The sequence below is a fragment of the Mytilus edulis genome, chromosome 7 (genome assembly GCF_963676685.1).
Source record: "Mytilus edulis chromosome 7, xbMytEdul2.2, whole genome shotgun sequence".
NCBI lineage: Eukaryota > Metazoa > Mollusca > Bivalvia > Mytilida > Mytilidae > Mytilus > Mytilus edulis.
This window is the reverse complement of record NC_092350.1, coordinates 59333178-59346739: the sequence shown is the minus strand read 5'-3', so window position 1 is coordinate 59346739 and position 13562 is coordinate 59333178. Positions and strand designations below refer to the sequence as shown.

The window sequence follows — 13562 nt, the reverse complement described above, 5'->3', positions numbered from 1 at the left end:
TATCAAATCCAACCCACATTTAAGACTATAATTAATATTTGTAACATGATATATTTACTATTCTTTCTGTATGAAATACCGATATTGTACATCCATTTCATTGGAAAATCCGTACGCCTTTTATTTTGTTTAAAATCCAACACGTAGATGATATATTTTCTAATATGATCAAGTTAGACTGAGTTGCTTTATACCAAACAATGTAACTATGTATTTTTCTTATGTACAATTAGTTATAAACATTCAATGATTCTGTAACTCTATGGTCTGTCACTTTTGTCTGTATTGTGCAGAAAGGTTTTTTTTAAATACAAAGGCTTTTTTACCTCAATGCCCCACAACTTCGTACGTTATTTGGACTTTTAAACATTTTTGGATTCGAGCCTCACTTATGTGTCTTTTGTGGACGAAACGCGCGTCTGGTCTAAATACAAAATTTAATCCTGGTATCTATAATGAGTTTATTTACAAAGATATATATAAAAAAGAAGATGTGGTATGATTGTCAATGAGACACTGTCCACAAGAGACCAAAATGACACAGAAATTCTAAACTTGTTTAAGCTAAAAAGAAACAAAGCACTGCACATCCTTCAAAGAAGTAATGGCATTAAGGCCCGGTTTTAGCCCAAGAAAATAAAAAGTTTGACAACGCTTCCAAACTGCCACACGATGTTTGGAAATAAGTAGGGTCATGAAATATAAACGTAAAACCTCAACACTTTTATCTGATGACGTCACAGTTACGTCATAATATGTATCGTTTCACAAAAACAACCAAAAATAGAATTATGCAGTTTTCCGTCGTTATTACAATTGATAAAACATCATACGTAGCAAAGTGATTTCAGAGAAGGTTCGTTATAACACTATTGATGTTTTCACACTAAATATAAAATTGTTTCTTACGTGCACACATATTTTCCCATCGAAATAAGGCAAAAGAAGTATATCAAGTGGTCAAAAGTCATCAATCGATTGAGAGAAAACAAATCCAGGTTATAAACTAAAATCGAAGAGATCACATTAAAAATAAGAGGAAAACAACAAAACAACAGAAACACTGAAGTGCAACAAAAACAGACGACAATTCAACATACATAAAAGGAACTACTTAGTATTAAAAACCAAATGACATATTCCTGACTTGGTATAGGAAATTTTAAGAAAAAATTGCGGGTTGAACCTGGTTTTCAGGCAAGCCAAACATCGCTCTTAATGGAAATGTTAAATATGCCGCTAAAATGACAACATTACACCAATGATTATATTGACAACAACGTGTGAGCAAAAAAAACAAAAAAAAAGTAAAATGGTGGGGCACAGAAGCCAACAATGCGCTATACTTTTTTAACAGATTTTAATAGTTTGTTTACATGTTGCACTGCTACACCACTGTCTCAGGTTTTGGGAGGGTTGTGTATGAAGATAATTCGTCAAAGGCTGTAACTTTTTTTTATTGTAAATGATATTTCAACCTAAAATACACAATATTACAATATGACAATAACACACAAGTCACAAGTTTGATATGTTGACATAATGATTGATAAAAGTTAATTAGACACAATAAACAGCTCAAACATCTGCGAAACAATAATGTTGATATCACTGACACATGGACAGCATATTTCATATCAATCATTTGATATTACAATGTAACTTGTCGGTTTTCCAGAAAAAAACAAGTTCAAAAACCATGATTCTAGTTGTAATCCCTATGCTGTATTTTTTTTTCTTCAAATAATCATACCTCCGTTATATTGAGTACCATTTCTTTAACTTATAATGTACTTCATCACATCATTAATTCAGGATAAATCCGTCATAAAATCAATACTAATGTAAGACCATGTTATCAGATTAAAATAATCGCCATACAATCCAAAATTAGTTATCAATTAAAACTATTTTATTTATCGATCCGATTCGATAGAGGTTGGACGTCCGCTAATATATATTATACTAGAACACACCCGTGATATCGCGGGTCCGTGACTGAATTAAAGTATATAACTATGCATAAACCTTTTTGTTTTCTCTGCTTTCTGTGTGGACCCGTCGACCTGGAACTTATCAATGATTGGTAATATTAATTATTTGGAAAATAAAAGGTCCTGAAATGGAGTATTATTTAATCAACAGCATTGTCCTATATTATTTATAAATAAAGTTGAATTCTTTGATTCGCTGTTTTACGTCATGCCTGCTAACAAATTGAAATTAGTAGTGTCAACCCTGTGATTATGACTCGTGTATATCGCAAAATCCTAAACACACCGTCGGGTGGTGCGCCTGTCAGATGTGGAACGTTCAGATAAGGTACAATGTAATAGGTAACAGGTGAATATACTACTTGTATCGGTATCGGATTCGACCCGGAACTTGTTAATTATTGGCAATATTAATTATGTGAAAAACAAAAAGTTTTGGAGTGGTGTAATTTTTATCTATACCAGTGTCCTATATTAGCTATATAAAAAGTTGAATTCTTTGATTTGTCGTTTTTTACCCCATGACGGCTGACAAATTGGACCACGTTATTTTAGTATTATAGATTATATTCAGACATTAAATACTCTAGTTTTATTTAAGTTATACACTGTCAATAGAATTATCAACCCTACTCCATGTTCAAAATATTAGTTAGAATATCATGAATTTAACCGATTGATTAAAAACAATACACAAGATTCATATATTCATTTATATTTACATGAACTCTTAAATAAAAAAGGCGATTTTGCCTTTGTGTTGAAAATATAAGGTGTTCAAACAGCAGTTGTGTCGAGATTTCGTTTTCTCTCATGTACATAATCTTATTTATAAAAATTATTGAACCTAGCCTAGAATGTGGTCATCTTAACATTTTGTCTGATTTGTACAATCTTTATTTGTCTGAATTATCGTTTACAAATCTTAGGATAGTATGAATTTGTCTTAAAGGTTCTTGCTTTTTCTTGACAATTGTCTTGACAGTATGAACATTGTTTTAAACTTTTTCGACACTTCCTGTATCATCTGATAAGGTTCTTGTTAAGTCTTTGTCTCGATCAGTCTTGACATATTCTTGACATTCTTAATAATGTCTAAATATGTCTTGACATATTCTGGACAGTCTTAAGGCTGACTGGATATACCTTGACACATTATTAACTGTCTTAAAGATATCTTGACACTATCTCAACAGTATAAATTTAGCCTAAAATGTGTACAGACACTTTCTGCACTGTTTATGACTTTCTATTTTTGTTATATACTCATAGTTACTATCGCCAAACTAAACTTTGAAGAATCAAGGATTAATTTTGTATAGTAAGTTACCCTTTGTGTTATCTAAGTGGGAAAGCATCCCCAATGTAGTGTAATTTTGATTTATTTTTATTAAACGTTTAATCAATTGTTTTCACCTGGAATATATGGCAAAGTAACTGAAAATCAGCATTTAGATTTTTGCCGTTCGATAAACTGCCAGTCAAATTTGCTTTGTGGCCATGTGTTTCTATAAGACACCACAATTCATCTGCTGCGTGTGTGTGGCTAAAAGGGGGAGGGGCTTTCGTTTGGGACAAATAATTTGTTCCCATCTTCATTAAAAACATTATTCCTTTTTTTAGAACAACCAATACATTTTTTATTCAAAATTGAATATTGAATTTCATAATTTTTAATTAAAAGTAAATATTTGTGCCTCCTGATTTTTTTTCCTAAGAAATCATAGAGCAAAATATAGAAATCATTGATGGGACCCTTTATAAGTAAAGTTTTCTTATATTCCCGAAGTAGATAATAATTTTCTTTTAATCTTTGAGAAATAATCCAATTTGTATTTACATTAACATAGTTTACTTCATAAATTTTATGAAGACAATCTATTTTAATTCATTCTTTTTTTTTTAATTTTAATGATGATTTCAATTTTATCTATCAACAAACTTTTTAAATTGTAGTTGCTTGGTCAGTCAACTGATAAGTAATATCAGTAAAGCAGTAATTTTCAATATGACAGTTGTGTGTACCCTTGGGTTAGGAATACCTTAATTTTAGGGGGAACAGCATGTCTATGTGTAATACTTTTTATATATTACAACATATGACATTACACATATTTTCTTCTGTTAATCAAGAAGAATTAAGATACAATAATACTTCGCTATTAATAAAAACCACATTTTGGTACAATAATTATTTACCATATTAACCTTGAATAGTATGCATGTAAAATAAATAGGTCCACAGTATAATTGGTTTATTTAGCAATTATTTTTAAGTTTTTGGAATCAATATAAGTAATTATTTTTTTTAAATCAAATTGTTCTATATCAGCGTACCTGCATTTGTATTGTTAATACTTTAGATTTGATAACTATATGTGTACGGTAATAAACATGTATAAACCCAAATATTTTGATTATTTTACATGGCTAACTTTTGGTTTTGTTGTAACAAATGTAACAACAGCAAATCATATAAAGAGAAATAAAGATAAAGTTATATCATGTATATTGGTCATGATTTGTAAAACTTGGAATTCTCAAGTAAATGTAAGACACAATTCAAAACGATCAGAGTATGTCAAGCCATACGGAGAAAAAAATAAGAAAGTCGAGAATCTGTTGAGAAATTTCAAGACAGTATTCAAATGACAAGAATTTGTCAAGAAATTTCAAGAATGTCGAGAATTTGTCGAGTAATTTTAATACATATTTAATATAAATGAGAATTTGTCAAGAACAATTAAGACACAAGTGATACTTTTGGAGAATGTCGGGTACAAATTCATGCAAATTAAGACAGAAATTGGGTTTTTTTCAGACCTTTTAGACTTGTGTAGTGTTATTATCCGATGACAAATATATATTGTAATAATAATCTTTTTTTTTTTTTGCTAAAATTGAAACAAATTGAACATATAACGTTTGTACAAACAAACTTATTCAATTAATGAATACTATATTTTTTTAAAGAAATCATTATGGAGAACAGATACAGATAAAAATTTAAAAGAAAATACTATATATTCAAATTATGAATAATAATATGAGACACTGATTAATATCTAGTCTAAAATATAGGCATTTTTTAAAAGCATCATCACACAAATTCGCTCTTCTCATTGATAACATAATGAGAACATGTATGGTCCTGTCAAGTTTATTGATGCTGAAATTCACAAATATATGAAAGCAGAACGTTACACATATGATCACCCCAACGAAAATCAAATTTTCTCCAAATCATCATGCATGGCTCGTCCGCAGTTCCGTCTGGTTGTGGGTATGTCTCCATGTTCCAGTCACTAAATGGCATAGCTTGGTTTGGTTTACTCAGCCATTCCAAATCACCATCACTGTCAAAATTATAACCTCCGATCCAGTAACCTTTGACTGAAATGAAAGAATGTCTGCATTATCGTGTATTAAATCAATGCGTAATCATTTTTTAAATGTTATTTGTCATGTTTGGTTTTTTTGTCATAAGATAAAGCTTATTTTATATTTAGTTAGCAGTTTCAGAAATCATACTGACCAATTATTCGTGTGAATATTGATATAGATTCACTTAAACTAAAAGGTCACAAAAAATAAGGGCAACATACAGTACCAGGATTATAATTAAGTACGACAGACGCGCGTTTCGTCTACACAAGACTCATCAGTGACGCTCATATCAAAATATTTGTAAAGTCAAACATGTACGAAGTTGAAGAGCATTGAGGTTTCAAAATTTCAAAAAGTTGTTCCAAATACGGCTAAGGGTAACATAAATAGTTTGTTATAAAATCTAAAGTGTTCATTAACATCTATATGTCCGAATTGAATACCACGTTTCTTTCGGGACAGCACAATGCTAAATTGTATGAAATTCCTTTAAATTTTAGACAGAATGCAGTATTTTCTTCTTTTTTTTTTAAAGAAATACAAGATAATATGTCAAAAATATGTTTTTAAAAAAGGGTGCGTTATCTAGCCGATTAATAGTCTGTTCAATTTCATATCAAAATGCGTCTGATGATTTATACTTTCTGCTGACCTTTCTGTTTTATTTTGTTGGTAGATTGTTTTTTTAACGCATATCTCAATTTGTGTTTTCTTCCTTATATCTGTACAAGTATATATACCTCCAGAACTTATGGTCGTCACGGCATTCTTAATAAACTCATTCTCTTCTTGTGTTTCTAGTTCAACCAGTTTTCCACCAAGACCTTGACAACTTTCCTTAATGAAAATAAAGATATCTGTAATCATGTTACATTACTTGCAATCTTCACACAACTGTATTGATTGAAAGAATTCCACTACTTTTTATGCTTACAACACAGTTGTATATGCTGTTAGTTACAACCAAAATTATATTTAAAGCTTCATGTTTCTAGTTCTTAAATATAACTTTCGGGAATTAGGCAAACTTTTCCCAATAAAGTAAATAAAGGCAAGATAAGTGTTTTTATCATAAGTATCTTTCCTAAAATTCAAAGATTTCGTTTTTACCACGTTTTCAACATTTTTATCACTTTTTCCTATTTACAATTACAAATTAACATTTTGCATTCAAAATATATCTTGGCAAAATTACACCCCTAAAACTTTGATTGCTTTATCTCCCCAATTAATACCGGCTATTTTGTCTATACATGACTTAATTTTCCTAATCCATAACCCTTCTGTTTTATTTCTATTTATCAATAAACCTGAAAACGAACAAAACATTTCCATGACATTCATTGCAGATACTACATCAGGTATATCTTTATAAAATAAGGGGTTGTGTCATCTGCTAATTGCGAAATTTTGATACTGTGACGTTTACCATCTAATTTAACAGTGAATCCTTTTACTTCGTTGCTATATCTTAATTTGAGAGCCATAATTTCAACCGCCAACACAAACAATAAACCTGATAAAGAACAGCCTAGCCAAATTCCCCATGAGCTTTTGAAATTTTCTGATACCCTCCCATTAATCATGACACATGATTCAACGTATGTATACATAGTTGTAACCAACTTAGTAAATGATTCATTAAAACAAAAAAAAATCAAAATTCATAGCAAAAATCCCATTCTAACGAATCAAATGCTTTCATGAAATTAATAAAAAAAAAAAAGAAACAATTGCCCCCTTGATTTAGTATGTTTCGGCGTAGTCTATAACATCTTTGATTTGTCTCAGATTAAACCCCTAACATCTATTTTTAACATAACCAGTTTGGTGCTCATTCATAATTTTTGTAAGTACTGTTTTTAAACGTTGAGCAAGAACATATGACAAAATCTATATTTAAAAGAGATATTGGATGATAGTTTTGTAAAAAACAGGGTCCCCCTTTTTGAATATCAAAGTTAATATACTAGTGCGATGTGAATATAAAAAAAAACTGTTTCTATCCTAAACATTTTAACTTACCTTTGCCTTCGCCCATTCTTCATGCTCTTCTATAATACAATACGTGGAATTGCCAAATCTAATGGATCTTGTATTGGTCATCGGAACTTTAAACAAAAGTATTAGGATTTGTCGTTAAGTGAATTATATCTATTTATTATCAATTTACATTCAATTTGACATATTAGTATGGAAAGCTGTTCTTGAATTTATTCCCTATTTATGAATATTAATAAATCATTTATTAATATTAAATATTATTTATTTAATATTAATACATCGAATTCTTAATATTATACAAACATAGCCTTTGTATGAGGTCGATACAAGGATATATTTACCTGAAAGAAGTATATTGACTTCTTTGGGTCAATATATCCTTTATTGACCTCACACAAAGGCTATATTTGTTATATTATTAATTTTCGACCATATCTGTATCAAATCGTCAATTGATTTTGTTAGAATTTTATTGATATCATATTGTCTCCTTGACAATAACAAAATATTAGTTGATATTTCAATTGCTTTTTATGTATTTGAAGATTTTTTTTAGTCAAATAATCGATCACAGATATCACTTGTTTCAAAATGTTTAAGATCGTTTGATAGTATCCTGAAATTCATCACTTGACGTCACAAAGTAAATCGGTTTTTGAGATATTCTAAAAATAACCGTGCAATATGCTTTTTGCTGTGCAATATGTTTTTTGCTATCTGCCGTTTTCTCTCTACCTTAGAAAATATAGTTTAACAAGTGACTATCCCTAAACGAATCAAATTTGTTAAAATATACGAATTATTAATATTAATAATTATTTTTTCAATATTAATATATCGAATTCTTAATAAAAAAAAATCATAAAAAAAAATCTTCATTCTTTAATATTGAAAAAGAGTTTTTATTTCTCATATTAAAAATGATGTTTTAATATAAAAAATTCGATTTATTTATATTAAAAAATAATATTTAATATTTAAAAATAAATCCTATTTGTTAGTATTAAAAAATAATCATATATTTCTTTGTCTCCATTTGAATACTAGTAGTTTTTGCGATTACGTAGAAAACGAAAAACACTTCACTCAATCTAAAATTAAACTGTAAATGAATTCAATTGTTTGATCAGAAGTAAAAAACAAAGACAACATCATTATCACATGGATTTATTTTTTAGGCAAGAATTGCATTAACGACAAAAGTTTCGTTTTTTTTTTTTTTTATCTTATGTGGCTGATTATTTTGTCTGTTTGGTTTCTCTCTATCTTCTTCGATGTTTGCTCAAAACACAAGAAACGGTAAAAAAAAAGTCCTCATGTAGGGGCAATCACTACAAAAAGTGATCAACTGTTTCAGCAACATTGTCCTTGTTTCTGGAGCATGTCTTGTTGATACTATTCGCATTTTAAAGTGTCAATCTATCTATTATACTGTTTATCATATAAGGCAAAACGCATACAGAATGTTAAAAATCATCATTCTGATATCGGACTCTCTTAATCTGAATTTTACTATGCGTATTGTTGTGTGGTTTTTTTTTTTACATTAGCTAGGGGTATAGGGGAGGATAAGATCTAAAAAAAAACATGTTTAACCCCACCGCATTTTTGCGCCTGTCCAAAGTCAGGAGCCTCTGGCCTTTGTTAGTCTTGTTTGATTTTTAATTTTAGTTTCTTGGGTATAATTCGGAGTTTAGAATAACGTCCATTATCATCGAACTAGTAACATGTCTGTCAAGAGACCAGCTGACGGACTCTTCCGGTTGCGGGAGTTTCTTCGCTACATTGACGACCGATTGGTGGCCTTCTTCTGTTGTCTGCTATATGGTCGGGTTGTTGTCACTTTGACACATTCCCCATTTTCATTCTTAATTTTATTCATCACTCAGGGTTTCGAATCTCTGGTCACAGCTATACATTAAAACACTATTTTGTGTTTCTTTTTCTTAGATCATTCAACATGGAAATTCATACCTTCAAATTCGTTAATTATTTTTTTATTCACAAATTTATATTGATAATTCATGAGCCTTTTTGTGTCTGTAAATAACACCAGCTAAACAATGCTTACATGTAAATGGTTATGATCTTACACAATAGACAATACTTGATTTCAAAGAAGACACATTAAAGGCAACAGTAGATTCTTGGTGTTCAAAAGTCATAAATCGATAACATTGAGAATAAATATGTATAACAATTAATTGGGAATATGACAATTATTCAAACATTCAAACTTACGATATATGTTCCGTCGAATAGTAGTCCATCCGTTTATGGTTTCGGTACCAATGTCACACTTCTCTGAATTATCAATACGACATGTTCCTTTCGAAAAGCTTGCCAAACAGCATTGCCGATTTGAAAGGCAGAGCAGAGCACATTCAATTTTTGACGCCGAGTCAACATCAATCGTGTTTTTGCTCTGCAAAGCTCTAGTACTGCCAGTCGTTTGAAATGATTTAAACTCTTTAGCATTTGCTTTTACTAAGATTAACTTCAAACAAACAGATGTATAATACAGAAGACAAAAAAATTTCATACTGATTTCAGTATATACATCAGCGTATCTAGTTTGTGGTAGGGTGGACTGCAATATATGAAGTGATATTTTGTAGAACAAAACAATCTTAAATATTGTTACCTGATATAACAAGATCGTTATCAAACATCAAAAGGGTTAAGTTAAACCATTGATCTGATTCCTTGCAACTAGCCCATAGAATATAAATGGTACTACAATCAAAATGTCCTAAAAGATATCGGTATTTTTAATTATACATAATGACACGTTGTTAGAAAGTTTCAATATATACCATTGATTTGTTTATTTTAACACTGTTTAAGTGAAAATGATATTTAGACAACAATCTTAAAAAAAACATCTTCTTCTCATCCAAAATATCCTAAAAAAAATACTGAAAAACATTTAAAGTACATAACTTACAACAATCTTGAATTAGATGAAAAATTATACCGGATTTCTAGACAAATTCAAAAAACAATAGGAAGTTCAAAAAAACTGAAAAAAGAAAACTTAAGACTTTATTACCATCGGAACAAATAATTAACAAATGACATATTCCTAACTTGGTACAGTCATTTTTAGGTTACGGTGGTAGGTTAAATATAGTTGTGTGACTTTGGCAGTGGAAGGCAGTTGTTAATAGTGTATACTTATTGACTGGGTATAAGTGGAATAGTATGTTTATTTTCCAGAGATACTTCTATTGCCCTGAGACGTAACCGAGAGCAATAGTTTATCTGAGGGGACAATAAACTTACTATATCATGAATTTCCAGTCAGTAAGTGTTTCATTATATTGAAACAGACAAAAGACAATAAATGGCGGGGATTAATCAACTCTCGTTATGTAAAAAGCAGAACCCTAGACATATTGTTTAACGTTTACTACATAATTATGCTGAAGTCAAACACAGATGCAATAGGTAAAACTCGACGTCGTAACTACCGCGTTATTTTCAAAATCCTCCAATCTCGAAGCTGCTTTCAAAATTTCGCGAATATATAATGACTTTTGCGTTTCATCGAGGTCCAATGGTTGGAAAATATTGACCGGTCCAATAGTTCAACATTTGAAATTTGACAAATAGTCGAGAACATAGTGTGTACTTATTTCTTATTGAAAATGATACCTGAGGTATAGTTTGTTATATTGACGTAATTGAAACAGATATAATTGGTCAGTGTGATAAAAATGTTTGGCAAACTCTCAAAACTATGCAAACGTACATCAGACATACACCACAACTGACTGCAAAACTGAGCAAGCACACAAACAAATCTGACTAAGGTGCCAATAACAAAATAGTATGGAGACAAAATATCTCAACAAAATGTGTTTGTAGTGGATACTTAAAACGTGTCTTTTTTGTAATCATAGACGATGTTTATTTCCCGTGCATTCTGATTATATTTCAAAATATGTCGTTTCAGAGTTCTGTTAGGAATTTTTCAATATAGTATGAAAGAATTACAATTTAAGTAAAAATTACATTTATGAATTCGAATTTCTTTTATATTGTTACATTCATAAAGAAGATGAAGGTGAACATGTATACGTTACTGTTTATTGTTCATTTACTTACCCAATAATTTTAACCAAAGTTTTAACTACACCATCTGTTTTGTAATTATACAACAACAATGAGAATGTTTTTAAGACTGTGCATATCAATGTATCGGTTTTATTTTTCTATGATTGCAGAGCTGTTTTCGTTCATTTGTTTGGTAGAATTAACGGTAGTATTAAATCTAACCTACATATACATACAACTGTTACATGAAAATGTTCCCTCAAAATCAATTCAATGTTGGATACTCAATACAAATGATGGTTTCCACAATATGTATAAAACTTCATTTTGTTTTCAATATTTGTCGAATTCCGTACCGTTATTTTAATCTAGTCAAATGTTGATATCTATATTTTTTCTTTCTTTGTCATTGGTCAAATTCAAATTTCTTGACGTTAGCTTTTTATGATGAGTTTCAAATACTTTTATAATGGCCGGTTTTTCTTGTGTCACTTCAGTGTTTTTGTTATTCCCATGTTTTCCTCTTATAGTTGATGTGTTTCCCTCATTTTTAGTCTGAAACCGGATGTGTTTTCTCTCAATCGATTTATGGCGTTTGAACAGGGTATACAACTGTTGCTTTTATTTACCAATTTTACATTACTTCTATGATATATATGTAGGACTCAAATATATGGCAGATTCATAATCTATGGCGAATTTGACGTCATGCCATCCCAAATCTATGGCAGATTTTTTAAATTCTTATCTATGGCAAGTTTTGTAATTTCCAAATGTATGATTGATTTTTGTTGTTTCCAAATCTATGGCAAATGTTGTGTAAATGGAAAACAATGCAGTCAGTACATATACGACCAATGACTTGTCTTAAACAAGTGAACTTCTCATTTCTTCATTTGAAATAGATAAGACAGTTGGTTTTCCCGTTTAAATGGTTTTACACGAGTAATTTTTTAGGCCTTTTATAGCTTATGTTCGCTGTGAGCCCAGGCTTAGTGTTGAAGGCCGCACCTTGACCTAACATGGTTTACTTTTTAAAAATTTGACTCTCAAGGAGAGTTGTCTAATTGGCACTCATACCACATCTCCCTCTATCTATGTACGACAACGGGGTCATGTCTATAAACATTTGTGAAATAAACATAATCATAATGGTCAACTAAAACAGTTTGAAAATGCATTCCATATTGGTCAACCAAATCGTGATGGTAACCAAAACATTTGGTAAATGATGAATTCATATACCTCAATACAGACTTCAGGATTCAAATAATGTGCCCCGAAAAAAATCAAAAAAATATAATCATGATACCTATTTACCCCATTTATTAAACCAACTAGCAAGTCCCTTAACAAACGAGAAGGCAGTTTTTTTTATAAAAAAAAAAATGAAAAAAGGAGTAAAATATGAACACTGAATTTTCAGATAATATTTATTTCATCGTTAATAATAAATCATTTTATTTGATGTCACTTTTATCAAGTATCCATTATTCTATTTTTCACTTAATAAACTTTGTCAGCCGTAGACAGTAAAATATTTACTATAACTCCTTTTCTAAAATATCCGGTACTGAAAAAAGCATTGTCCTAGCTGGTTCATAGGTTTCGACTGTCACAGCATATTTTGTCCCTCTTCTGAATATCTTCTTCTCAACCATCCGCAAATTGTTTTAGAGGGAAATACCTACATCTAGAACCAAGTTCAAATCTATGAGCTCCGCAATCGTTTGTGGCGGCGACGATGTAAGATTGCGGTATTCTATTGTGACCCAATTTGAAGATCTGCCATAGATTTGTAATAAACAAAAATCTGCCATAGATTTGAGTTGTATGGCGTTTGTAACGTCATATCACATTTGCCATAGATTAGGAATCTTCCATAGATTTGGAACCGCCATAGATTTGAGTCCTACATATATATATTTGCATAAGGTGTTTTTTGTATATTTACTAACACAATAGTTTAAAACCTTACTGTAAGTGCTAAAACAGATATTATAGAATAGATATGCACATATTCCCATGTTTGTATATTGTATACCTATATGTACATACATTTTTTATGTGATAAACATGTATACACATATTTCTAATATTTTTGGTTTAATTAAAAAA

The 13562-nt window shown here is 30.2% G+C and overlaps 1 protein-coding gene across 1 annotated transcript; it reads right to left on the bottom strand.

Annotated features, from left to right (window-relative positions):
- Window positions 1-5154: 5154 nt before the first annotated feature.
- Window positions 5155-7487, bottom strand: LOC139483272 (ladderlectin-like). The gene is made up of 3 exons (XM_071267302.1): window positions 7407-7487; window positions 6122-6218; window positions 5155-5387 (listed from the first exon to the last, which is right to left on the bottom strand). The coding sequence occupies exons 1-3, from the start codon at window positions 7485-7487 to the stop codon at window positions 5155-5157; spliced, it is 411 nt and encodes a 136-aa protein (XP_071123403.1).
- Between the last annotated feature and the right edge of the window lie 6075 nt (window positions 7488-13562).

Coding starts and splice junctions, on each gene's coding strand:
- LOC139483272 (XM_071267302.1), bottom strand. CDS start 7,487: ATGACCAATACAAGATCCATTAGATTTGGCAATTCCACGTATTGTATT. Junction 6,219..7,406: donor AAGAATGGGCGAAGGCAAAG/GTAAGTTAAAAT, acceptor ATTTTCATTAAG/GAAAGTTGTCAAGGTCTTGG. Junction 5,388..6,121: donor GACGACCATAAGTTCTGGAG/GTATATATACTT, acceptor CTTTCATTTCAG/TCAAAGGTTACTGGATCGGA.